Source organism: Antechinus flavipes, chromosome 6 (genome assembly GCF_016432865.1).
Source record: "Antechinus flavipes isolate AdamAnt ecotype Samford, QLD, Australia chromosome 6, AdamAnt_v2, whole genome shotgun sequence".
NCBI classification, from domain to species: domain Eukaryota; kingdom Metazoa; phylum Chordata; class Mammalia; order Dasyuromorphia; family Dasyuridae; genus Antechinus; species Antechinus flavipes.
This window is the reverse complement of record NC_067403.1, coordinates 255403944-255429398: the sequence shown is the minus strand read 5'-3', so window position 1 is coordinate 255429398 and position 25455 is coordinate 255403944. Positions and strand designations below refer to the sequence as shown.

Here is a 25455-nt window from a genome sequence, read left to right as displayed (position 1 = left end):
GGGCATCATTTTGGGGCGTGAGCATTGGGGAGATCTTTTTGGATGGTGGGTTTTAGGGAGATTATTTCTGGTGGTGGACATTAGGGAGATCTTTTTGTTTGGAGGGCATTAGGGAGATCTTTTTGGGTGATGAGCATTGGGGAGATCTTTTTGGGTGGTGATTATTGGATCATTTCTGTTGGAGGGCATTAGAAAGATCTTTTTGGGTGGTGGGTGTTAGGGAGCTGGCTTTGGCTGGTGGACACTGGGGGCTGGCTTTGGCTGGTGGACGCTGGGTGCTCGCTTTGGCTGGTGGACAGTGAGGGCTGGCTTTGGCTGGTGGACACTGGGAGCTGGCTTTGGCTGGTGGACATTGGGAGCTGGCTTTGGCTGGTGGACATTGAGGAGCTGGCTTTGGCTGGTGGACACTGGGGGCTGGCTTTGGCTGGTGGACATTGGGAGCTGGCTTTGGCTGGTGGACACTGGGAGCTGGCTTTGGCTGGTGGACATTGGGAGTTCGCTTTGGCTGGTGGACACTGGGCGCTCACTTTGGCTGGTGGACATTAGGGAGCTGACTTTAGCTGGTGGACGCTGGGTACTCGCTTTGGCTGGTGGACATTGGGAGCTGGCTTTGGCTGGTGGACACTGGGGGCTCGCTTTGGCTGGTGGACAGTGAGGGCTGGCTTTGGCTGGTGGACATTGGGAGCTGGCTTTGGCTGGTGGACACTGGGAGCTGGCTTTGGCTGGTGGACAGTGAGGGCTGGCTTTGGCTGGTGGACATTGGGAGCTGGCTTTGGCTGGTGGACACTGGGAGCTGGCTTTGGCTGGTGGACAGTGAGGGCTGGCTTTGGCTGGTGGACATTGGGAGCTGGCTTTGGCTGGTGGACACTGGGGGCTCGCTTTGGCTGGTGGACATTGGGGGCTCACTTTGGCTGATGGACATTGGGGGCTGGCTTTGGCTGGTGGACACTGGGGGCTCGCTTTGGCTGGTGGACACTGGGGGCTCGCTTTGGCTGGTGGACATTGGGGGCTCACTTTGGCTGATGGACATTGGGGGCTGGCTTTGGCTGGTGGACACTGGGGGCTCGCTTTGGCTGGTGGACACTGGGAGCTGGCTTTGGCTGATGGACATTGGGGAGCTGGCTTTGGCTGGTGGACATTGGGAGCTGGCTTTGGCTGGTGGACATTGGAGAGTTCACTTTGGCTGGTGGACACTGGGGGCTCGCTTTGGCTGATGGACACTGGGAGCTGGCTTTGGCTGGTGGGCTCTGGGAAGATTATTTTATGATACCAGCCTGTGACCCGAATCCCCGACCTCCCAGCTTCTCTCATTCAATCACATTCCCCTGGAATGGTTCCCCACCCCAGAATTAGGGTATTCCCTCCCGTTTTTTGCTCTTCCCAAGCAAGGAGCAGTACTAGGGGTGGCTCCATGCTCTCCCATCTGGGCAACCTTCCCTGCCTTCTGTTTGCCCAGAGGAAGCCATCACCTAGCATCCCCTCTGTTGACCTAACAATCCCGGATCCCAGGGCTCTGACATCACCCTCAGGGCTGCTACCTGGGCCCAACCCCCGCTGCTGCCCAACCCAGAGGCAGCTGATGAGGGGCTATGCGATTCTGGGGATGGTGGTGGGACAACCAGAACAATGGAAGAACCAGGAACGGGTAAGGCAGCCAGTGTGTCCGAGAACCCAAGGAGGGACTGAGCGGGGGCAGGCCAGAGGGCAGAAGTGGTCTGGGTTACCTCAACCTTGTGGATTGCCCAGGAAATTTGATTATTTCCCCAGAGCTCTTCCCCTTCGAGGAGGGGAATTTCCAAATCTAGTTCCTCAAAATTCAACAGGCACTTTTCACATACGGGCATAATCTTCATTCATTCATTCGACAAAACTTATTAAGCACCTTCTGTGTGCCCAATCAGTTGGCCTGTGATGCTCCTGCCCCTCTGGTTGCCTAGAGGATTAAAAAAAAATCTCCCCTCCCCCTTCTATCCGAGCTCAATTTTCTCTACCTTTTTATCCCTTCTCACTTATTGTAGTTCAACTCAACACACATTAAGCACCTGCTGTATACATCACCTCCACCCCCTTGATTTTTGGTCCTCCTTTACTGGTCCCCCACCTGTCTCGGCTCTTTTCTGAGCAAAGATCCGACCCAAGATGGAGAGGGGGGGAGGAGGAGGGTTTAGAAGGAACCACTGGGCATCTTGGATACGTGTGCATTTGGGGAATGTGGGTCCCGCAGGATCTGGGGATGGACTGGAGCCCCAAGGGACTGAGCCCTTCCCTCCTGCTCAGTCCTCCTGAGAGCGTGACCTTTGCTCCTGGGTCCTCGGAGGGGGCGTCCCACCCGCGCCCACCCCCTTTTTCTACATTGAGGAAATAACCGAGGCTGTGCCTCCTCCAGAATCTCACAGCTAGTTGGTGTCCGAAGGAGGATTCGAACTCAGCTCTTCCCAAACCACCCAACCCCCTGGGGGCCCTTATTGCTGGGCCCAGAGAAGTCAGGGGGAACTGGGTCTGATTCTTCCCTCTCCGGGCTTTGGGCCCACGGCGGGGCGGGGCAAGTTCCGGTGACTCAGGAGCCTCAGTTTCCCTAGTATGACCTGACTTTCCCCCAGCTCTAGGTCTGGGGTCTCATGTGGGACTGTGGGGAGCCTCAGTTTCCCCAATTGCAAAAGTGAGGGGGCGCGAAGAGCGGCTGCTGGGGCGGGGGCGGCTCTCGAAGGACATCAGTAACCTGGGGGACCCGGGGCGCAGTCCAAGGTGTCCGGGGGCACGTGATCCCCGAGGAGCAGGGTAGCGGGAGCCGAGGGGGCGGGGCCCGGGAGGTGGCGAGGGACAAAATGAGCCCCGCCCTCGCGCCTCTTTCTAGCCCGGGGTCTGTTCCCTCTCCTGCGCACGCGCGCCCCTCCACTTTTCCCCCTCTCGCTGAATAGGTAGTTGGGAGATGGAGAAAAAACTAGATGGAGTTGCCTCGGTAGCCTCCGCGGCTACAGCCGAGAGGAAGCAGTATCGCGAGGCTTGGCCCGGGCCAATGGGAAGCGGGGGAGGACGTGGCGCTGCGGTCCCGGGGCGGTGGCTCCACCCACCTCGGCCGGGCGGGCGCGCGCCTAAGCACGCGGGCGGCTTCGGCTCCGCCTCCGTTCCAGGCTGGCTTTGGCTGGTGGACATTGGGAGTTCGCTTTGGCTGGTGGACATTAGGGAGCTGACTTTAGCTGGTGGACGCTGGGTACTCGCTTTGGCTGGTGGACACTGGGAGCTCGCTTTGGCTGGTGGACATTGGGGGCTGGCTTTGGCTGGTGGACATTGGGAGTTCGCTTTGGCTGGTGGACATTGGGGGCTGGCTTTGGCTGGTGGACACTGGGAGCTCGCTTTGGCTGGTGGACATTGGGGGCTGGCTTTGGCTGGTGGACATTGGGAGTTCGCTTTGGCTGGTGGACACTGGGAGTTCGCTTTGGCTGGTGAACATTGGGAGCTCGCTTTGGCTGGTGGACACTGGGCGCTCACTTTGGCTGGTGGACATTAGGGAGCTGACTTTAGCTGGTGGACGCTGGGTACTCGCTTTGGCTGGTGGACACTGGGAGCTGGCTTTGGCTGGTGGACACTGGGAGCTCGCTTTGGCTGGTGGACATTGGGGGCTGGCTTTGGCTGGTGGACATTGGGAGTTCGCTTTGGCTGGTGGACACTGGGAGTTCGCTTTGGCTGGTGAACATTGGGAGTTCGCTTTGGCTGGTGGACACTGGGCGTTCACTTTGGCTGGTGGACATTAGGGAGCTGACTTTAGCTGGTGGACGCTGGGTACTCGCTTTGGCTGGTGGACACTGGGAGCTGGCTTTGGCTGGTGGACATTGGGAGCTGGCTTTGGCTGGTGAACATTGGGAGCTCGCTTTGGCTGGTGGACACTGGGAGCTGGCTTTGGCTGGTGGACACTGGGAGCTGGCTTTGGCTGGTGGACACTGGGAGCTGGCTTTGGCTGGTGGACATTGGGAGCTGGCTTTGGCTGGTGAACATTGGGAGCTCGCTTTGGCTGGTGGACACTGGGAGCTGGCTTTGGCTGATGGACATTGGGGAGCTGGCTTTGGCTGGTGGACATTGGGAGCTGGCTTTGGCTGGTGGACATTGGAGAGTTCACTTTGGCTGGTGGACACTGGGAGCTGGCTTTGGCTGATGGACACTGGGAGCTGGCTTTGGCTGGTGGACACTGGGGGCTCGCTTTGGCTGGTGGACACTGGGGGCTCGCTTTGGCTGGTGGACACTGGGGGCTGGCTTTGGCTGGTGGACACTGGGAGCTGGCTTTGGCTGGTGGACATTGGGGAGCTGGCTTTGGCTGGTGGACACTGGGAGCTGGCTTTGGCTGGTGGACACTGGGAGCTGGCTTTGGCTGGTGGACATTGGGGAGCTGGCTTTGGCTGGTGGACATTGGAGAGTTCACTTTGGCTGGTGGACACTGGGGGCTGGCTTTGGCTGGTGGACACTGGGGGCTCGCTTTGGCTGGTGGACACTGGGAGCTGGCTTTGGCTGGTGGGCTCTGGGAAGATTATTTTATGATACCAGCCTGTGACCCGAATCCCCGACCTCCCAGCTTCTCTCATTCAATCACATTCCCCTGGAATGGTTCCCCACCCCAGAATTAGGGTATTCCCTCCCGTTTTCTGCTCTTCCCAGGCAAGGAGCAGTACTAGGGGTGGCTCCATGCTCTCCCATCTGGGCAACCTTCCCTGCCTTCTGTTTGCCCAGAGGAAGCCATCACCTAGCATCCCCTCTGTTGACCTAACAATCCCGGATCCCAGGGCTCTGACATCACCCTCAGGGCTGCTACCTGGGCCCAACCCCCGCTGCTGCCCAACCCAGAGGCAGCTGATGAGGGGCTATGCGATTCTGGGGATGGTGGTGGGACAACCAGAACAATGGAAGAACCAGGAACGGGTAAGGCAGCCAGTGTGTCCGAGAACCCAAGGAGGGACTGAGCGGGGGCAGGCCAGAGGGCAGAAGTGGTCTGGGTTACCTCAACCTTGTGGATTGCCCAGGAAATTTGATTATTTCCCCAGAGCTCTTCCCCTTCGAGGAGGGGAATTTCCAAATCTAGTTCCTCAAAATTCAACAGGCACTTTTCACATACGGGCATAATCTTCATTCATTCATTCGACAAAACTTATTAAGCACCTTCTGTGTGCCCAATCAGTTGGCCTGTGATGCGCCTGCCCCTCTGGTTGCCTAGAGGATTAAAAAAAAATCTCCCCTCCCCCTTCTATCCGAGCTCAATTTTCTCTACCTTTTTATCCCTTCTCACTTATTGTAGTTCAACTCAACACACGTTAAGCACCTGCTGTATACATCACCTCCACCCCCTTGCTTTTTGGTCCTCCTTTACTGGTCCCCCACCTGCCTCGGGTCTTTTCTGAGCAAAGATCCGACCCAAGATGGAGAGGGGAGGAGGAGGAGGGTTTAGAAGGAACCACTGGGCATCTTGGATACGTGTGCATTTGGGGAATGTGGGTCCCGCAGGACCTGGGGATGGACTGGAGCCCCAAGGGACTGAGCCCTTCCCCCCTGCTCAGTCCTCCTGAGAGCGTGACCTTTGCTCCTGGGTCCTCGGAGGGGGGATGCTATCGTCCCCCCCGCGCCCACCCCCTTTTTCTACATTGAGGAAGTAACCGAGGCTGTGCCTCCTTCAGAATCTCACAGCTAGTTGGTGTCCGAAGGAGGATTCGAACTCAGCTCTTCCCAAACCACCCAACCCCCTGGGGGCCCTTATTGCTGGGCCCAGAGAAGTCAGGGGGAACTGGGTCTGATTCTTCCCTCTCCGGGCTTTGGGCCCACAGCGGGGCGGGGCAAGTTCCGGTGACTCAGGAGCCTCAGTTTCCCTAGTATGACCTGACTTCCCTCCAGCTCTAGGTCTGGGGTCTCATGTGTGACTGTGGGGAGCCTCAGTTTCCCCAATTGCAAAAGTGAGGGGGCGCGAAGAGCGGCTGCTGGGGCGGGGGCGGCTTTCGAAGGACATCAGTAACCTGGGGGACCCGGGGCGCAGTCCAAGGTGTCCGGGGGCACGTGATCCCCGAGGAGCAGGGTAGCGGGAGCCGAGGGGGCGGGGCCCGGGAGGGGGCGAGAGACAAAATGAGCCCCGCCCTCGCGCCTCTTTCTAGCCCGGGGTCTGTTCCCTCTCCTGCGCACGCGCGCCCCTCCACTTTTCCCCCTCTCGCTGAATAGGTAGTTGGGAGATGGAGAAAAAACTAGATGGAGTTGCCTCGGTAGCCTCCGCGGCTACAGCCGAGAGGAAGCAGTATCGCGAGGCTTGGCCCGGGCCAATGGGAAGCGGGGGAGGACGTGGCGCTGCGGTCCCGGGGCGGTGGCTCCACCCACCTCGGCCGGGCGGGCGCGCGCCTAAGCACGCGGGCGGCTTCGGCTCCGCCTCCGTTCCAGGCTGCCTATATAATCCGGGGCCGGGCGGGCGCGCTCTCATTCGGCGGTAGGGGCGGGCCGGGCCGGGTCGTTGTGTGTGCGTGTGCGCCTGCGCGCTGCGGAGGGGGCGCGGTAGGGGCAGGAGCCGGAGCAGGGGCCGCTGCCGCCCAACCTCACTGGCCCGCTTCCCCGCGCAGCGTCGGCCGCCGGTCTTGTCACCATGTTCAGCTGGGTGAACAAGGATGCGCGGCGCAAGAAGGAGCCCGAGCTCTTCCAGACGGTGGCCGAAGGTCTGAGGCAGCTGTACGCGCAGAAGCTGCTGCCTCTGGAGGAGCACTACCGCTTCCACGACTTCCACTCGCCCGCGCTCGAGGATGCCGACTTCGACAACAAGCCCATGGTGCTGCTCGTGGGCCAGTACAGCACGGGCAAGACCACGTTCATCAGACACCTCATCGAGCAGGACTTCCCCGGTATGCGCATCGGACCCGAGCCCACCACCGACTCTTTCATAGCCGTGATGCACGGCACGGCCGAGGGCGTGGTGCCGGGCAACGCGCTTGTGGTGGACCCGCGCCGGCCCTTCCGCAAGCTCAACGCCTTCGGTAACGCCTTCCTTAACCGGTGAGTGGGGGGTCCCGGGGGAGGGGCGCGCCCGGGCCGAGGGACCCCTCCCGGGCTGGGTGCCCTCACCCGAGGCTAAGGGGCAACCCCTGAGCATCCTCTCCTGCGCCCCATCTCTGGGCTACAGAGCCCCGGGGGAGGGGCGGGCCGAGGGGCCCCTCCGGTGCTTTGCTCACCCTCCCACCAGAGCGTCCTTATCCTAAGCTAAAGAGTGAGGGCCACCTCCCTTGTCTCTAACCTTTGGAGTGATCACCCCCGGGGCAGGGACCCCTCTGCTTCTATGCTCTGGACCGGGGACGCCCCCTATGTTCTTAGCCACCCTTCCCAGGTGCCTTCACCCTAAGAGTTAAGGACCATCCCTTTGTGCCCCACCTCTGGACTAAAGACCCTTTCGGGGGAGAGCCATGACTGGCCGGAGACTGCCCCCCCACTCTGGACTGAGGACGGGCTCCAATCCCTCTCCCCACCCCGGGCGTCCCCAGCCTGTCCCAAGGACCTTTCCACCTCCCTCGGAACTACTTTGGATAGGCCCCTCCTCCAGAGAAAGCCTCCCCCCATTTCCCTTCAGCTCTTAGGATATTTCTTCTCTTCTTCCCATTCAGAGAACTTCCCCTGCGGAACCTCGCCCCCACCCAGGCTTACTCACCAAGGCCCCACTCCTGCCCCCGACACCCCCTCCCGAGCACCCTGAAGCCCCACCACACCCAGTGACCCAGCCCCTGCCCCTTGGGGAGCCCCACCCCTCCCTTCACCCTCCTTTGGCCATTCATCCTCTCCATACACATTCCATAATAGAAATAGCCACCCTGCCCCTCAGAATAACACCCTGTTCTCTGCCGGTTATGTAAGTTCTCTTTCCGTAGTGAGATTGTCCCCTCGGTCCCGGGGGTGCTCCCAGCTCCCCACTCACTGGGAACCTCTTTCTCCATCAGGGAAGACCCCCGAGGGCCCCCAGCTTCCTTTCCCCAGGTCTCAGACCCCTAGAGGGGAAGTCCCCCACTTAGTGAGAAGATCCCCAGAGGATCCGGGGATCCCTAATCCCTCTGGGCAGCGAACTCTTTCCAGCAGATCCCCCTTTGGGACGGGGTAGCTAAGGATCCTTCCTGACTGAGGAAGTTGTTATCCCAGTGAGTGTCTCCAGCACCCAGGGGAGCAGCCCACCCCCTCTTTCCTCCTCCCTACCCCCTTCTCCTGGTGTCTCCTCCTTCCAATCAGGCTTGATCAGGTTTAGAATGAGGACTCCTACTTGTTTACATCCTTCCACTTTTTCCTCAAGCCTTTAACCTCCCCTCCCCCTTTCATTTCCGAGCTATTTCCTTCCACTTTGCTCCCCTGTTTCTGGCAGTCTGGGACATCCCCCCAATTCCCCGGAAGAGGGATAGCTTCAGTTTTACAGATGAGGAAACCGAGGCAGGTAGATGAGGCTACCCAGTGTCAGGGACCAGACGGAACCGGGCTCTTTGAGGATCTAAATGTCTGAAGGCTTTCTGCCCCACTGGCCTCCTCACAAACCCTTTAAAGAGCCCTCCCTTTCCCTCCAGGCTTTCCTGGGTAGGAGAAGCCTCAGAATTCTTCCTGCAGTTCTCAGGCCCAGGCCTCCCTGCCCCCTCCCCTCCTGCTTGGGCCCTCCCCCTTTCCCTGAAGGTGTTGAGTTTCCTCCACTTGCCCCCATTTTTCCACTCGGGTCGATTCCTCCCGAGCTGGCCCGATGCCCTCAGTCCTCCTGGGGCTCTGCCGGCCCGGCCCCCTCTCTCCCTAGAAGCGCCGCCGAGTTCCATTGGCGGCCCTCCCCGTTCTCTTTTTGGGGTGCAGGAGGATGTGCCCCATTGGGCCTGGCTGGCCCCCCATGCAGCCAGTGCTCAGCTTGTGGGGAGGGGCAGCAGTCTCAGCCCTTTCTGACCTTTAAAATAGACCTGCCCGCTCTGACTCAGGCCGGGGGAGAAGCCTCCAGCCCGGCTGGCTTAGGGACCTTGGGGGAGGGAGGGCTCTCCAGAAAGGACGGTTCTCACTCCCTTCCGGGGCAGGGGGCAGGGGGCAGGGGGCACAGGGCACGGTGTGCTTTTTCTCTGCCTCGGCCCGTCTTTTACCCTCCTGACTGGGGGAGGTGGAGCTGGGAGGCCAGGCTCCGGGTGGAAGCGCCCCCTCGCTTCCATCTCCCCCAGGTCTGTCTGCCTTTGTTCCCGAGGGCTCCATTGTCCTGGGAGTGACTGAGGTTTGTGGTAACTCCTCCTCCCCAGAGCAAGCCCCGAAGAGCCCCTCTGGGATTGATTGGGATCCCCCGTCCCCCAGTTTCCAGATGACTAACTTTGAGGCTCCTACAGACGGATCCCCGCCTCTCGAGCAGGCGGAGCGTGTACAATTTAGGACTAAACTTTGCTCTTCTCTTTTTCTTCTCTCCCTGCTCCGCCACTGGCGGTTCCTCCCCCTTGCCAGCTCCGAGTCGTGTTCAGATTTCATTCATTCTTTCCCCCCTTGACCTCCTTTGATGGCACATTTTTAAATGTGTCAGGAAAAAAAGGCGGAGGCACTTCAGAGTCAGCTGCCTCGTCCCCACGCTGGGATCGCTTTTTTCTGACCTAACATCTCACTTTGGTGATTCTCAGAGTGACCCAGGAGGGGAGGAGCTGCCCCCCCTTTGCTCCATCAGCCTGACGCCCCGCTACAGCAGCGGGCTAGCCGGAGGATCGCCTCATCCCAGAGCCGGCCGCTTGTGTCGGGAAACCTTCCAGCTTCTCTCTGGGAGCACGTTGCAAACCCCGGCAGCTGGCTCCCTCCTGGTTGGGGGAGTTTACTCCAGGCTGAGTCAGTGGAGAGCTGAGAAAGGAAGATGACTTTTGACCCCCCAGTCTCTGCCCAGTATGATCACATTCCTTTACCAGAAACCGGCCAGCTCAAGGGGAGTGCGGCCGTCCTGGAGGTCACGGCAGCCTCGGGAGGAGGCTTTGGGGGCCCGGTGGGCTGTGACCTTCTGTGTCGGTGCCCCCCGCAGGGCCTCGGGGAGGAGGAGGGTTGGCAGAGTGCTCCCAGGGAGCCCTTTTGTTGCAGTTCTGGGGGCCAGCCTTGGGTCTAAAAGGCAGATGTAAAACCTGGCTGGGCCCAAGGACCAGCGAAGGGCCAGGGAGCCGAGGTCCTCGCCGGGTGCTAGGAGGGCGGGAGCCAGCCGCGGGTTTCCCAGCACGTTTCCTTTAAGGCTGCTTGGGGTCACTCGGCCTGGGCAGGGCCTCCAGGGAGGGCTTAACTGGATTCCTGGCAGTGGGTGTCCTGTGCCCGCCTTCTCCAGGGGCCCGTACCAGCGGGGGCTGTACCAGGGGAGGGGGGCGGCTCCTCCTCAGCTCGAAGCCCTCCCGGGTGAGATGACTTCCAGCCTCCTTCCAGGAACGTGGATTGTGTAACCGGCCAAGGCCCTGGGGCGGGGCATTCATTTCTAAGGCTCCCAAGTTAGCTTTGGAAGCAGTTCTCAGCTCCCCGAGGTCTGGGCTTCTCCTCCAGGCTTCGCTCAGGCCTGTCTGTGGGGTGCAAGACGCATGGCTGCTTAGGGAGTGGGGTCACGGTGGGTGCGTGGCCGGGGAGAATACAGGCCCCACAAGGTGGGACTGGGGGGCCCTGGCCCAGATGAGGAAGTGGGGTCCCAGGAGGTCAGAGGCCCCTGCGGAGGAGCATCCCGTGGTGGGCCTGGCACTTGGCCCAGGGTGCCAGATTGCCAGGGCAGGATGGTTTCTGCCGCATCCAGAGAGAGCAGCCCACGTTCGGTGGGATCAATTCAATCAGTTGACGTCATTGTTAGTGATTGACTGGGAGCTGTGTCTCCTTTGTAGAAGCTCCTTCTCTGCAGACCAGGAAGCCGATGGCTGGCCTGGCCTCTGGGCCCGTTGCCGAATCTCTTCCTTTCCCTTTAAGCCCGGCCACCTTTGCTTCTGTTGAAATCCGTCCCCTTTGCCTCAGCAGCCCTGGCAGGGCCAGGCCCCGGGAGACCAGCAGGTTGGGGGAGGGTCCGTGGCACAGGGGAAAGTTCACTTGGCAAGTTCCGTGGGGCTCCAAGGTCCACAGCGGCCCCTCTGACTCGGGCGGCGACTTATCAGCTGTGTCCTTTTCTCTCCCAAGTCAGCAGCTCGAAGGCCGGGCCCGGGGCTGGGCCGGGGCGAATGTGCTGGCTCAGGCCGCGTGCTTAGCAAAGAGCTGGCTCAGCGGCCGGCGGCCTCCCCCGGCAGCTCTGGGAGCTGCCGGCTTCACTTCCCCGAATCGCCCGTGTAGAAGCCCGGGCTTCTGGGAACCCACCTTCCTTCTTCCTCGTCGGGGGGTCCGAAGACAGAAAGGGTGGGGGCCCCGGGCAGGTGGTGGGTCCTGGGTGAGCCTCTGTCCGTGTCCCGTGCAGGTTCATGTGTGCCCAGCTGCCCAACCCCGTCCTGGAGAGCATCAGCATCATCGACACGCCGGGAATCCTCTCTGGAGAAAAACAGCGGATCAGCAGAGGTGAGGAGTGAGCTGGGGGGGCAGGGTCTGCGGCCCCTTCCCCCACCCTCCCCGAAGGGCTCGCCCTCCGACCCAGTCTTCCTGGCTGACTGTTACCCCGACCTCTGGCCGCCCTGGGCCAAGTGGAGGCTCCGGCTGAGGCCGAGGCCCGGGGTGGCCTCCAGGTGGGCAGCTGCCCGGGTTCCGTGGCCTCAGCAGGGAGAGGGGGCTCGGCTAGTGACGAGCCCGCACCCCCCGGCAGGGATGGGGTTTCACAGGAGGCATTCGCCCAAGTGGGGGAGCAGAGGCTGTGGCCGCAGGCTGTGTTGGAAGCAGAGAATGCAGAATCGGGGCCTAGATTAAGTTCCAGCCCTAGCCCAGTGTGATTCATCTCCAGGAGCGGTTTATCACCTTCATGTGAATTGATGGATTTATTTTGGTGCCTTCGGGAGCCGGGCGGGGGGTTCGCAGGGGTGGGGGTCCGTGTGGCCGGCGGCCCTGTTTCTTCTGGGAGAGCGAGTCTCTTCTGCCCTTTCCTTTAGCTCAAATAGCTTTGCGTCAGCGTTCTCATCTGTAAAATGGGGAAGCCGGCCCCGGGTTCAGTGCTCGCCCATGTCGCCATCTCGCCAGCCTGGGGACCCTTCCTCAGTGCTGCCTCCGCCCTTCACGCAGGTGCGGGGAAAGGGCTCTGAGACCTGAAAACCTGCAGTCGGGGGTTTCCCTCCCTTTTTAGTAAGGGGAGTGGGGAAGGCGCAGGGCTCCACTATTTTGCTTCAAATGCAGATCCTTGCAAAGCTCTGTGATCCCCACGGGAGTCGGGAGGACGGGCCCAGCTCCCCTGCCCAAGTTGGCCGGGCCACAGGGGATGAGGGTTTCGGCGCCTCCAGGGTGGCGGGCGTTTGCTCCTGGCAGGGAAGGACCGGGCTGAGACGCCTTGTTTCCATAACCTGGCCTCGCAGCCCCTCCCAGGGAGAATTGGCTTGTAGAGCGGCTCTTTTGGGCCCTGGGCTCGCCCCCTGCAGATCTCGGGGCCTGGCTCCAACGATTCAGCCCTGGTGAGGGTCAGGGTGGGTCAGAATCCCTCTCCAGCCCTTTCTGGAGGCCGCATCCTCCAGGCTGGAGACGGGCTGGTCTGGGGCAGGTTTAAGGAACAGGAAAGATGGAGGCAGCCCGAGGTTAGAGGCCGCTGCCTCCTCCAGGGCTCTCCTGGGCCGGGACGGCAGAGTTCGGGCTTGTCGGCTGCGCCTTTGCTTTCATAGCAGCCCCCCCTTTTACAGAGAAGAACCCGGAGAGCGGGGTGACAAGTGGGCCCGGAAGCCAGGTCCTGGCTCTGAGTCGGTGTACACGTCCCACACCATCTGTGCGGGGGCCGGGGGGCACTCGGGGTGTTCCTGGGGGCCTCGAGTGGGCCGGAGGGGGGCATTCCGTTTGCTTGGGCTCACCCCAGGGCAGGTACTTTGTCCTGGGAGAAGGAAAGTACCTCTGGCCCTTTTCACCCTCCTGGGCGCCGTGAGAGCTGGCGTGGCAGACTCGGAGCGGGTCTGGATCCTCAGGTGAGGGGCCCGAGCACCTCTGCCCCTCCGTCCCTTGGTACCGCCCCTGCAGGCACCCGCGGAGGCTGGCTCAGTGCTCCCCTGCTTGGCAGACAGACGCCCCCCTTTTCCCGCCTGCGGCAGATGGCCCCGCCACTGGTTCCATGAGGGTTTGCGGCGCTCCCCTCCCCCGCACCTCTCCTGGCACTGCCGCCTTCCTCGGGCGCAGCCCCTGTGGCGGTCCCCGCAGGGTTTGTTTTCCTCGTCCTTGGGCTCGGTTTAAGCGTGCAGCAAGTCCCTGCTCTGCAATTTTCTTTTTTAAATGTTTTCTTCATTCGCTGCTTTGTTATTGATCTTAACACAGTTTAGAAAGGAGAGCAGGGCCAGCCACACAGGCGAACACTGAGGGCGAGCTGTACGTGCAGGACCCCGGGCCTCCATTTCCCTTCTCTAAAGCAGGGAGGGAGGGGCGGGGGCAGCACAGTCACGGCGCTCGGGGCTTTTCTCCCTCCATGTTTTTGCGCAAAGCGGGGTTTAAGCATTTACTGTGGAGTTCATCGATGGTAGGGCTGGAGCAGAGCCGGGACAGGGCCCGCAGACTCGTCGGCTGCTAGTTGTGAGGGAAGGACTTGCAAAGATTGGGGCGCTTCCTGGGGGGAATTTCCGTTAGGAAAAAGAATGAATATAATTATGGTAAAAAAGGAAAATTAGGGCAGTGCGGTGGCCCAGAGCCCCAGTCAGGAGGACCCGAGTTCAAATCTGACCTCATAGACTTAACACTTCCTGGCTGTGTGACCCTGGGCAGGTCACTTAACCGCACTTGCCTCAGGGGGAAAAAAAGGAAAAATACCCCAAGCCATGAGTATGGACAGATGGCAGGGAAAGCTGTGTGCGGAGTGCACTCGAGAGGCTGGAAAAGTCCTTGATGCTGAGTGCGGGGAGGCCGTTTCTCTCTGGCAGAAAGCACATGAACGCCGGCTGCCCTGGAAACCCTCCCAGTAAGTGCAGGAATAAGGCGAGGCATCTTTCCTCGCTGTTAACTCTCAGCGCTCCAGAACTGCTTGCAGGCGGCGAGACCGAGGGCGGAGAGGGCGCAGGAGACAGAACGGCCTCGCCCGCCGCCCGCACGCCAGGCTCGCAGAGCCACAGGGAAGCCCCCAGACGGGGCCTGACTGGCTGCTGCTCGGGGACCTCCTGCCACTCAGAACTTGGTCACACCCGCTCACCAAACAGGAAGAGAACACGATGAACTTCCCAGACCTGCCGCCCGGGCCTCCCGCTCCTCCCTTCGCAGGTGCTTCCTTCCCGGAGATCCGTCCAATGAGCACGTGGCCCGGGGCCCGGCTGTGTTTCTGCCTCGTTCCCTGGGAACAACATCTCCGGTCTGGGGCCCTGGCTGCATCGCAGGGTGGGGAGGGCGGACCCGGCTCTGCTAATCAGGCCGCTCTCCCCGCCCCCGGTCTGCCAGCTGAGGGTGGCCAGCGATGCGGGCAGGAAGTGCTGCTCCACCAGATAAGGTGGAGGCCGCCCCCTCCCCGAGCAGCCAGGATGCCGTGCAAACAAAGCCTCATGGAGCATCGTGGCCTGGGGAGCCTGGCGCCTCATTGGGTGTCATGCTTATGGCGGTGACCCCGTGCTCCCCGCTGCCCGCCCTCGCAGTCCAGGGGCCCGGGGGCTTCTCCGAGCCGAGCATCCCCTGGGTGAGGACCCGGCTTCTCCGGGGTGTAGGGCCCGTCATAGAAAAGGGGAGGAGAGGACAGTGGGCTTAGTGCACGCGGCCTGGCCTCCCCTTCCCCTTCTCTTGTCTGGGCGAAAGGAGCCTTGGGTCCTTCCAGGGCTGACAACGATGACCTCAGGGGGTCCGGTCCCACTTTGTCTGAATGTGTCCGAAGGATGGAGAGGGTGGCCGGGGCAGAGAAGCCGGCTTGGGCCTGTTGTGGGGGTGGGCTGGATTCAGTGGATGCAGTCAGGAAGACCCCCGAGGGGCTGCTTGGGGGGGAGAGCCAGCCCGGAGCCAGCTGGTTCTGAGGTCACCTGACTTGAACAAGATAGCATCGGGTCGCTGTGTCCTTGGGTGGGTGGGCTGGGGAAGTGCCTCTTCAGGCAGCGTGGGAGATCTCTGCTGCAGGGAGCCGGCCGTCCCCACCTTGAGATAGAGGTGCTGTTGCTGCTGCTTCCAGGCACCCGCTCACAGGGGCTTTGCCCAGAAACGTCCCTCCCTCTTGCCCTTCCCAGCCCTGGACGTCTGAGGGCCCTTGGGTGTCGGGGGCACTGGGGACAAGCACGCGCCTCCTCGGTGACGGCCCTCCCCTCGGCTGGCACCCCTCTCGCTTGGTTCTCCTCCTGCCCTGCCCGAGCTCTGCTAGATCAGCTGCTCTTCCTCTCCCTCCTCCTCGGTGGCCACTCTCCTGGACGCTCCACTGACCCCCGACGGCAGGTTAGGAGCAGCCTGGCTGTGGGGAATGGGCCGCTCGGGCTGCAACGCTCAGGAGGCCGGACGCATCTTCAGTCCTAGAGAAAGGCCTCGTGGGGCCATTGGGACAAGGGCTGGCCTCGCCCCTGGGAGCGTCCCATGGACATGAGCTGGACACGTATGTTCTTGGAGGCAAGTGTCAGGAGAAGTGCCCGGGCCCGCTCTCCTTGAATGGCAGGAAACCACCTATTGTTCCCTGTCCTGGACACACTGGGAATGGGTAAAGCAGCTCTTCCCCCTCTGCTGGGGGGAGGGGAACCCTGGGCCAGGCACGGGCCAGGTGCTGCTTCTACCTGCTCTCAGCCCCGCCCTCCCCCCCCCCCCCCCCCAGCTCTGCCATGGGAGGATCCGGTGTCTCCTGGGTCTGCCCGTCTGTAACTCGCAGCTTTGCCTTGATGAGCGTCTGTTCGGGGACACGGTTTTCGATCTGACCAAGTAAACCACAACTTCCCGTTTGGCCGATGGATTCCCGTCCTGTGTTGGGGTGGCCGGCCACGCGCCCTGTCCTGAGCATCCCTGTTCTCCAGACTGGATGTGGGAGGCTGCGCCCTGCACAGCTTGCCCAGGGGTTTGGGGCTCCCCACCTGAACGGGGAGGGCGCAGAGGGCTGGAGCGGTTCTGAGGCACTGTCCTGTGCTCCCCGCTCCTGGCCAATCTTCCCAGCTCATTTCCCACAGTCCTTCTGGGGCCTCGAGTCCTGCCAGATTGGCCCCTGCCAATCCAGCTGCTGCTCTGAGACCCACCCGATGCCCGGGACCTCCCTCCCAATGGCCTCCTGTGGGCCCGTTCTCTTCCTGCTGTTCTTTACACGTGTTGGGGCAGTGGACAGAACACCCGCCCTGAAGTTAGGGGAACCTGAGTAACAGACTCACATGTGTCTCACCTCCCAGACACGAATTGCCTTCAGCACTCGGACCCCCAAGGACCAGGGCCTGGTACGCCGAAGCCACTTAGAACATGTTGGTGACCCAGGGCAGGAAGGAGCTGCCTTTCCCTCTGCCGGCCTTCACTGTGGGGTGGGCTGGCCAAATAGTGGGGGTCACAGTTCAGGGGTCACAGTACGACCTGTCCTTTCCTCTACCTGGGGTAGAAAGATGGCGTTCCATGTCCCAGTCCTGCCCCACTGCAGTGGTCTTGGGGATCTCCTAATTTGGGTCTGGAATGGAGGCCGGCAGCTGCTCGAGCACGAGCCCCCTCGAGCCCTTTGCTCTGAATAACTGCTCCTGACACGTGGCTGTTACAACAACCCTTGCACAGCAGGGAGAAGGCGAGTCTGTGGAGCTGAATGAGGGGCCCGCAGGTCTGTGGCACTGACCCCGAGGGTGAGCCGGCCCAGGGCCTTGTCCCCCCAGGGAACTTTCCTGAGTCCCTCGCCCTTCGGGTGCCACGAGCCAGCCCTGCTCTGCTTGTAGAATGAGACTCTACCTTCAGCCCAGTAGCTTCTAGAGAGAGAACTACAAGGGAGAGAGAGAAGAACTACAAGGGAGAGAGAGAAGAAATACAAGGGAGAGAGAGAAGAAATACATGGGAGAGAGAACTACAAGGGAGAGAGAGAAGAAATACAAAGGAGAGGCAGGGCGAGCCAGTGGCTTCAGCCCCCTGCCTCCTGCCCTGCCCAAGCTCCAGAGAGAGGTCCTCCAGGCCCAGAGGCGAAGAACAGTCAGATTTACAGCCAGAAAGGACTGGCCCCAGGCCCCAGGGAGAGGGGGTGGCAGGTCAGTCCGTTCTCAGCTTCCCTGGGAACGCCCTTCCCCTTGGACCCCGCTTGCTGAGCCCCCATCCCCAGAGACATGGCGAAAGAGGCGGGTGTGGGCTCGCCACGGAGCCTTATTCTTTGGACACTTGTTGTGTTAACTGTTTACATTGGAAGCCTTGTGATGAGGCGCCAACATTCTGCACCGGCTGCTTGGTTTGCGTCCAGCCTGCTTGGCCCTCGGCAAGACTGAGTCATGGGGAGGCAGGGGTCCTCTCTGGCCTTCCCGTTAAACCCGGGCCCTGCGTGCGCTACATTGCAGTGCTGTGGGGGCTCGCCTTCGTGTAACCCCAGAACACGGGGTGCTCATAGCCAGGCTGGCTCCCTGCACCTTCACCCCCTTTCTTGCCTTTCCCTCTGTCCATTTTTTTCCCCTGAGACACTTGGGGTTAAGTGACTTTCCCAGGGTCACACAGCCAGAAAGTGTTAAGTGTCTGAGGCCACATTTGAACTCAGGTCCTCCTGACTTCGGGGCTGGGGCTCTATCCACTGCACCACCCAGCTGCTCCTCTGGCCATGTTTCTGCTGCTCTGATGTCTGTGAATAGAGCTCTGGGATGGAGTGTTGGGTTGTCTGTTAACAATGACCCATCGGTGGCAGCGCCGGCCGACACGAAGCGCGGCATACCCGGTGGCGACACCTGCATAAAAAGCACAGGACGGTGGTCCCGGTCCTGACCCGCGGGAGGGGCTTGTGGAAGAATACCCGGGGGGTCGGTGATGGTGTTAGGACTGCGGCTGCTTTCCGAAGGAGCGGTCTTGCGGAGAACTTTGTGCCCCTGCAGCCCATCTGGGGGCGAGCTTGGCCAGAACTCTGAACTGCTGAGAAAACTTGTTCAAGTGACCGGCCGGGTTTTTCAAAGGGAGCCTAGGAGCCGTTTACGATGTCAAGCAGAACAAATAGGCTCCATCCCCAGAAAGTGCTTGAAATGTCACCGACTGTTTCTCTGGTAACTGGTGGTTAATCTTCCTCGTTGGCGAGGATCTGTGTGTCAGATGGAATGAAAATTGGCCGCCTCCAGATGCCCGCGGGCCTGCCGAGGACTTGGGCGTTCCAAGACCGGGCCAGCTGGGCGGTGACTCGCTGCCCACTCTTGGTCTTGTTGGCTTCTTGCTAAGTGGCCGTCACCTCCGAGGATTAGTGGGAGGGTTAATGGTGGACGACGTCCTGAGCCAAGGTGGGGAGTCTCTCTGAGCCGTGTCTCTGCTCGTCCCTGAAAGAGAAGGCCAAAGCGTGTTGCTGGGGGCGGTGGTAGGCGGGGGGGGGGGGGGGGGGAGGGGGGGCGTCCTTGGAGTTAACGAGACGTCATGAGGCCTTTTAAAATTTTTTTTCTTGTTATACATGTACATTCATTTTTTAAATGCACATTGCTTTATGAAGCATGCTGGGAGAGAAAGCTCAGAACAAAAGGGAAAAACCACGAGAGAGAAAAAAAACAGAAAAAAGAAGGGAACATAGTGTATGTTGGTTTACATTCAGTCTCCATAATTCTTTTTATGGGTGCAGACAGCATTTTCTGTCCAGTCTATTGGGATTGCCTTGGCTCCCTGAACCGCTGAGAAGGACCGAGCCTTCATGGTGGATCATGGCCCATTCTTGGGTATGAGTTATTCCTGATTCTGCTCATATCTCTCAGCATTAGTTTGTGTCAATCTCTCCAGGCCTTTCTAAAAATCAGCTTGTTTGTCATTTCTTTTTTTTTTTATTTTTTTATTTTATAGCTTTTTATTTACACGTTACATGCATGGGTAATTTTTCAGCACTGACAATTGCCGAACCTTTTGTTCCAACTTTTCCCCCTCTTCCCCTTCCCCCTCCCCCAGACGGCAGGTTGACCCATACATGTTAAATATGTTAAAGTAGAAATTAAATACAATATAAGCATATATATCCAGACAGTTATTTTGCTGCACAAAAAGAATCGGACTTTGAAATAGTGTCCAATTAGCCTGTGAAGGAAATCCAAAATGCAGGCGGTTCTTATAGAACAATTATTCCATTACTTTCATATCCTGTGACTTATCCAGCCATTCCTCACAGATGGCCAGTTTCTAATTCTTTGCCACAAAAAGGGCCGCCACGAACATTTTTGCACGTGGGTCCCTTTCCCTTCTTTATGATCTCTTTAGGATACAGCCCCAGATGAGACACTGCCGGATCAAAGGGTCTGCACCGTTTGAGAGCCCTTTGGGCATAATTCCAAATTGCTCTCCAGAATGGTTGGATTCTCTTACAACTCCACCAACAATGTATGAGTTCCCCGGTTTCTCCACATCCCTTCCAACCTTCATCATTATCTTTTCCTGTCAGCTTAGCCCAATCTGAGAGGTGTGAAGGGGGGGGATACCTCGGAGGGGTTTTCATTTCATTTCTCTAATCTGTAGTGATTAAGAACATTTTTTATATGACTACAGATGGCTTTAATTTCATCATCTGAAAATTATCTGTTCATTTGCGCTTTTGTCAATCGGAGAATGACTCGAATTCTTGTCCACTTGGCACGGTTCTCTCTATTTTAGAAGTGAGGCCTTTATCAGAAAGCCTGGCTATAAAATAATTTTGTTTCTGTTGGTTTTGTTGGTGCAGAAACATTATAATCAGAGTTGTCCACTTTGCCCTTCGTAATGTTCTCTAGCTCTTCGCTCAGAAATTGGCTCCATCTTGCTATTTCTTCGAAGAACTTAGATTCTAAGGTGGGGTCTGGTTTTTCCTGCTCCAGTGTAGGCTGCTGGGAAAGCCTTGAGCCGGAGGCGGCTGGATAATGGATCACCTGCACTCGGGTGGGATGGTGGTCCTTGGGTAGGACTCCAACCTTCAAGGGGTGGGCAGGATCCTGGCCGGGTTCCTCAAAGGCAGAGGGTCCTTCCAGCTCAAATCTGACCCCAATCCTCCCATTTTGCAGAAAGGGAAACTGAGGCCCAGCCGATAGGGTCAGGAGTAGGATTCTTTGTATATAAGAATTTGTTAATGTCTCTTTTGTCCATTGCCATAATTTCTCAGTATTCCTTTCCCATCCCCTCACGGAGAACCATCCTATGTAACAGCACTTTTTATTTTATTTTTTTGCTGAGGCAACTGGGGTTAAGTGACTTGCCCAGGGCCACACAGCCAGGAAGTGTTAAGTGTCTGAGGCCAGATTTGAACTCGGGTCTTGCTGACTTCAGGGCTGGTGCTGTAAGATAGTATTTTAAGGGGTGTGTGTGAGCAGAACTGATTCATCTATTGGAAAGTCTATAAATCTGTGGTTAAGTTGCGGGGGGAGGGAGGGGAGGTAGCGGCGCTTTTGGAAGCACTTTTGTTTTTTGCTTCTTTTGACCTTGCATGGTGGCGGCCCTTTTCTGTCTCTGCCTGCTTCATTCTGCACTGGCGGACATCTCCTCCGCCTGCGTCTCATTGGTCCTTTCTTCCGGCACCCCGATGCGTTTAGCCATTCCCAGTTGAGGGGCACCTACTTTGTCCCTAAATCTTTGCCATCATGAAGAGCACTGGGCTGCGAGGGATATCTTGCCGTATATAATCGGCGGAATCCTGGGTCAAAGGGTGTGGACATTTTCGTCCCTTTCTTTTGCATAATAACAAATTGTTTCCAAAATGGTCGTCCGATCTGTCAACTCCACCAACAATGTATCGGCGAGCCTGTCGTCCCCCGGCGCCGGCCGTCCCTTGTTCGTTGCTGGTGGCCCGCCAGTGGCGGCCCCGTAGCCGTCCGAGGGCAGAACTCACCGCGCGTGTCTCGTTTCCTTGGCAGGTTACGACTTCGCGGCCGTCCTCGAGTGGTTTGCCGAGCGTGTGGACCGCATCATCCTGCTCTTTGACGCCCACAAACTGGACATCTCGGACGAGTTCTCGGAGGTGATCAAGGCCCTGAAGAACCACGAAGATAAGATCCGGGTGGTTCTGAACAAGGCGGACCAGATCGAGACGCAGCAGCTGATGCGGGTCTACGGGGCCCTCATGTGGTCGCTGGGCAAGATCATCAACACCCCCGAGGTGGTGCGCGTGTACATCGGGTCCTTCTGGTCCCACCCCCTCCTCATCCCAGACAACCGGAAGCTCTTTGAGGCCGAGGAGCAGGACCTCTTCAAGGACATTCAGTCTCTGCCCCGGAACGCCGCCCTCAGGAAGCTCAATGACCTGATCAAGCGGGCCCGGCTGGCCAAGGTAGGCGGGGGGGCGGGGCGTGCTCACTGGGGGAGAAAGGGGGTACGCTGGGCCTGGGCCCCTCTTGTCAACAGCAGGAAAGCAAACGTCGGCTGCCAGCAGTGGTGGGTACAGATCGATCGGGATTAGGCAGAATTTTCTGGAAGAGCCGGTCCTCAAATTAAGGGAGCTACGTCAGCCTCTCTGACAAGAAGATAAGCAGGGAGGGGTTGGGAGCCAGGGGTGGAGGCTCCCAGAGGCCCCGGCAACCCGAGGGACGGGCCTGGGCAGTCAGGACCCGCCATCCTGCTTCTCGGGGCCTAGCGGGACCCAGCTTTTCTTCCATCCCTTTTGCTTTCCCACCTTCTCGGGCTCCCAGGCACTGGGGAGGACTTTTCAGGCCCCTCTGGGCACGTCGGAGTTCGGAATTTTGGACACCGTGGCTCCTCGGTGGCCTGGGGGACAGTGGGCTCAGCATGGCGGTTCCAGGCTCCCGCTCTGGAAGCCGGTCGCTTTCTAGGCGGACTCCAGACACCTCTCGTTCTGTGCCAGTCGGTGGGATGGCCCAGGCTCCCCCCCACCCTCTGCAGCTCAGCGCTTTCTGCGAGGCGCAGGCCCTGACCCCAGGCCGTCCTGACCCCAGGCCGTCCTGACCCCTCGCAGCTGAAACCCGGGCTCCCGCCTCAGCCAAAGTCCCTGCCCCTTCGAGGACTCCTTGTCCCTTCTTGCTGCCCTGTGTGGGTGGAGTGTGGGCAGCAAAGCGTGACCTGGAGTTTAGTCCCAGCCTCCTGAGCTTGGCCGGTTGGTGCGTGCCCCTCCCCCCTCCTCCTCCACGTGACGTCCGTCCTAGGGGCCTCCAGCGGACGGAGCGTGGCCGAGCTCGGCCCGGGCCCTGGTGCTTGCTTGGCGGGCTGATCCGGGGAGGGGGCCTGGAGGGCGCGACGGCACCTGAGTGGGTGTCTTAGTGGCAGAAGCCTTAAGGGCAGGGATTGAGGCTTGGGTGAAACTTGACCCGGCCAGCAGCCTCCGGGCTGGGGTCCTTGGCCCCTTCCAGAGCATGGACTCAGCACCTCACGGGGAGGCCTGCTCTTCCCTGGGCCGGGGACCCCACCCTCGGAGACTTTGACCCGCTGTCTCTTGTGGCTGGGGCCTGGCAGAAGTGGCAGCCTGGACCCGGGCACTGGAGCCGGACGCCCCTCCCCCTCCCCGGCCCGGGCACTGGAGGGGGCAGCCCCTCCCCCACTCCAGCCCCGGCCGGACCCCCTGACTCTTCCTGTGCCGTAGGTCCACGCCTACATCATCAGCTCCCTCAAGAAGGAGATGCCCAACATGTTCGGCAAAGAGAGCAAGAAGAAGGAGCTGGTCAACAACCTGGGGGACATCTACCAGAAGATCGAGCGCGAGCACCAGATCTCCCCCGGGGATTTCCCAAACCTTCGCAAGATGCAGGTACGTCTGCCCCGGGGAGCGCAGGGAGGTTCCCCTCCCGCGGGTCCTGCGCTGGGGGTGAGGGGCCCCTCGGGGGCGGGGCTCGGTGACCTCCCTCTCCCCCCCGGGCCAGAGTTCAGAGGTTGAGGGGCTCGTTCTCGCCCTTCCTGTAGGAATTGCTGCAGACTCAGGACTTCAGTAAGTTCCAGGCCCTGAAGCCCAAGCTCTTGGACACGGTGGACGACATGCTGTCCAAGGACATCGCCCGCTTGATGGTGATGGTGCGCCAGGAGGAGTCGCTCATGCCCTCGCAGGCCGTGAAAGGGGGCGCCTTCGACGGCACCATGAACGGGCCCTTCGGCCACGGCTACGGAGAAGGGGCCGGGGAGGGCATCGACGACGTGGAGTGGGTGGTGGGCAAGGACAAGCCCACCTACGACGAGATCTTCTACACCCTGTCTCCCGTCAACGGCAAGATCACGGGCGCCAACGCCAAGAAGGAGATGGTCAAGTCCAAGCTCCCCAACACGGTCCTGGGCAAGATCTGGAAGCTGGCCGACGTGGACAAGGACGGGCTGCTGGACGACGAGGAGTTCGCCTTGGCCAACCACTTGATCAAGGTCAAGTTGGAAGGGCACGAGCTTCCCGCCGACCTGCCCCCGCATCTGATCCCGCCCTCCAAACGGAGGCATGAGTGACCGCGGCCTCCGCCCTCCCCGGCAGGGGGGCCGCCCCCCTCTCGCCCCTCGGCGTCCCCAGCAGCGGCAGAAGTTGGGGGGGAGGGGAAGGGCTCCCATTCTCAGCGCTCCCTTGCCGTGTCTGTTCCATAAAGACCTAACTAACAGATGGGTTTCCGCAGCTCTCGAAAAGGAAAACCACCGTTCAAACCGCTTCCCCCGAGCCTGGTGGGAGACAGGGCCAGCACTTGTCAATGTTGGAATTTTGTGCACAAGAACTATGGATATTTTTAATATATGAAGTTAGAGGCAGTATTCTTTCTTGCTCCCTCCCTCCACTGTGTGTGCCCCCGCCCCGGGAAGAGACCCTGCCCCTTCCCTCCCCCGACCATCTAAAGCAGGGGCCGGACAGCCGGAGCCCAGGCCCCATGGCGTAGCTCCCCGCTCCCCGCTCTGGCTGCGGGACCTCTGGCCGTGACCACCGCGGGGGGAGGGGGCGTCACGGGCCGCTGGCCACCTCCCTCTCTGTTCTTGAATTCACTCGGTACTCGTGCCTTTGCCCACCCTCGCCCACAGCACTGGCTCCCCCCTCGAGGCCCTGTGCACCCTCCCCAGACACCTCCCCCGGCACACCAGCTTAGATGCTCCAGGAGCTCCCCCCGGGAAGGCCCAGCAGCCCCCGGGGCTTTCGTCTGTGGAAGAAAACCAACTAGTTCTTTTTTACACTTGACTTTGGCTTCCTGGAAGTTTCTGGCCAATCTGGAAACGGGTCTAGACCCCCCTTCCACAAGCACCAGCCTGAGGACAGCTGTGGAGGCCCCTGGTCTGGGAGCCACTGACGGCCCTGCTCAACCTCAGACCCTCTGGGTCAAGGTGGTGCCTTCCCTGGGCCCGTCCTACGTGTCTGAGAAGGCTCGGTACCGTGGCCCGAGGACGCCCGGCCCCCCCTTAAACCGGGCCCAGGTCTCGGAGAGTCGAGCCGAGTCCCGGGCCTGCTCTCCCCCTTGTGGGCGGCCTCGGGAAGCCGGTGCCCATCGGGAAGGCCTCCTTCTCCTGCACTTTGGGCCTTGGGAGCTCGTGGAGGACAAAGCGGCCCCTGGCCGGGCTGGACTCGGGGAGCCTCTTGTCCTCTGGGCCCGAGGCCTCCAGAACGTGGCGGCGGCGTTCCCTGCAGCCGCACCGGCCACCTCCTTCCAGGGCTGGGGGGTGGGGGGAGGCTCATCTCTTATGGAAAGGGTCTTATTTATACTCACATGTGGAAAACCTGGAAAAAAAGGAAGATTTTTTTTCTTGCATTAAAAAATGGAAACTGGCGCCTAAGCTGTTGGCTGGTGATTATTCGCACATCTCCGGGGGCCTGCAAGCCGGTCTCGGGGCCGCCCACCCAGCCTTCTCCTGCTGAAGGGCCAGGGGCTGGGGACCGGCCTCCTCTCGGGGTGTTGGAGATGGGCCAGCTGAGAAAGGGAGGGGAGGGGATGAGTCTCTGAGCTCCCCCAAGCCTTCCCTGGAAGGGGATGAGCCCTCATCTGAAGGGGCGGAGGCCTGGCTCCTCAAGGCTTAGCTGGGACCCCTGGGGCAGGGGGTGGGGCTGCAAGGGGAGACATTTATTGGGTCCTTCAGACAAGCTGGCTCCCAGCTGGGCCCCGCAGGCCCTTCACCCACGGACTGGATCTTTATCAGGAGCTTGGCCCAAACACATGAGATTTTGTATCTTTTCCCACTCGCCACGGCGTCCTAATGACAGCTCCCTAATTACCGGTGTCAGGAGGGCCGGGGAGGGACTGGGCGGCGTTCCCGGCCGTTCCCAAAGTGCCGCCTCAGGAGCCCGGCTCCCCAGGCCTGAGGGCCACGACCCGGAGCTCGGGGGCCCAAAGCGGGAGCCCCTGTGGCACACGGTGAATGCTGTGTCTGGGGTCGGGGCAAGGATTCGAGCCCAGACCGGCCTCTGCCAAACCGGGTCCCTTGGGTGGGAGTGGCTGCGAATGCCGGCGAGAAGGC

General features: G+C 60.2%; 1 protein-coding gene across 2 annotated transcripts; it reads left to right on the top strand.

Moving 5' to 3' along the window:
- The first annotated feature begins 1548 nt into the window (after positions 1-1548).
- EHD1 (EH domain containing 1) lies at positions 1549-24777 on the top strand. Of its 2 annotated transcripts, none has more exons than XM_051964654.1 (6): positions 1549-1645; positions 6579-7005; positions 11378-11475; positions 20961-21373; positions 22637-22801; positions 22954-24777. In XM_051964654.1, exons 1-6 carry the CDS (start codon positions 1627-1629, stop codon positions 23476-23478), a joined length of 1647 nt encoding a protein of 548 aa, XP_051820614.1. In that variant the 5' UTR covers positions 1549-1626; the 3' UTR covers positions 23479-24777. The 2 variants fall into 2 exon arrangements, with proteins under 2 accessions (XP_051820614.1, XP_051820613.1); XM_051964653.1 differs by lacking the exon at positions 1549-1645 and adding an exon at positions 4811-4908.
- The last annotated feature ends 678 nt before the right edge of the window (positions 24778-25455 follow it).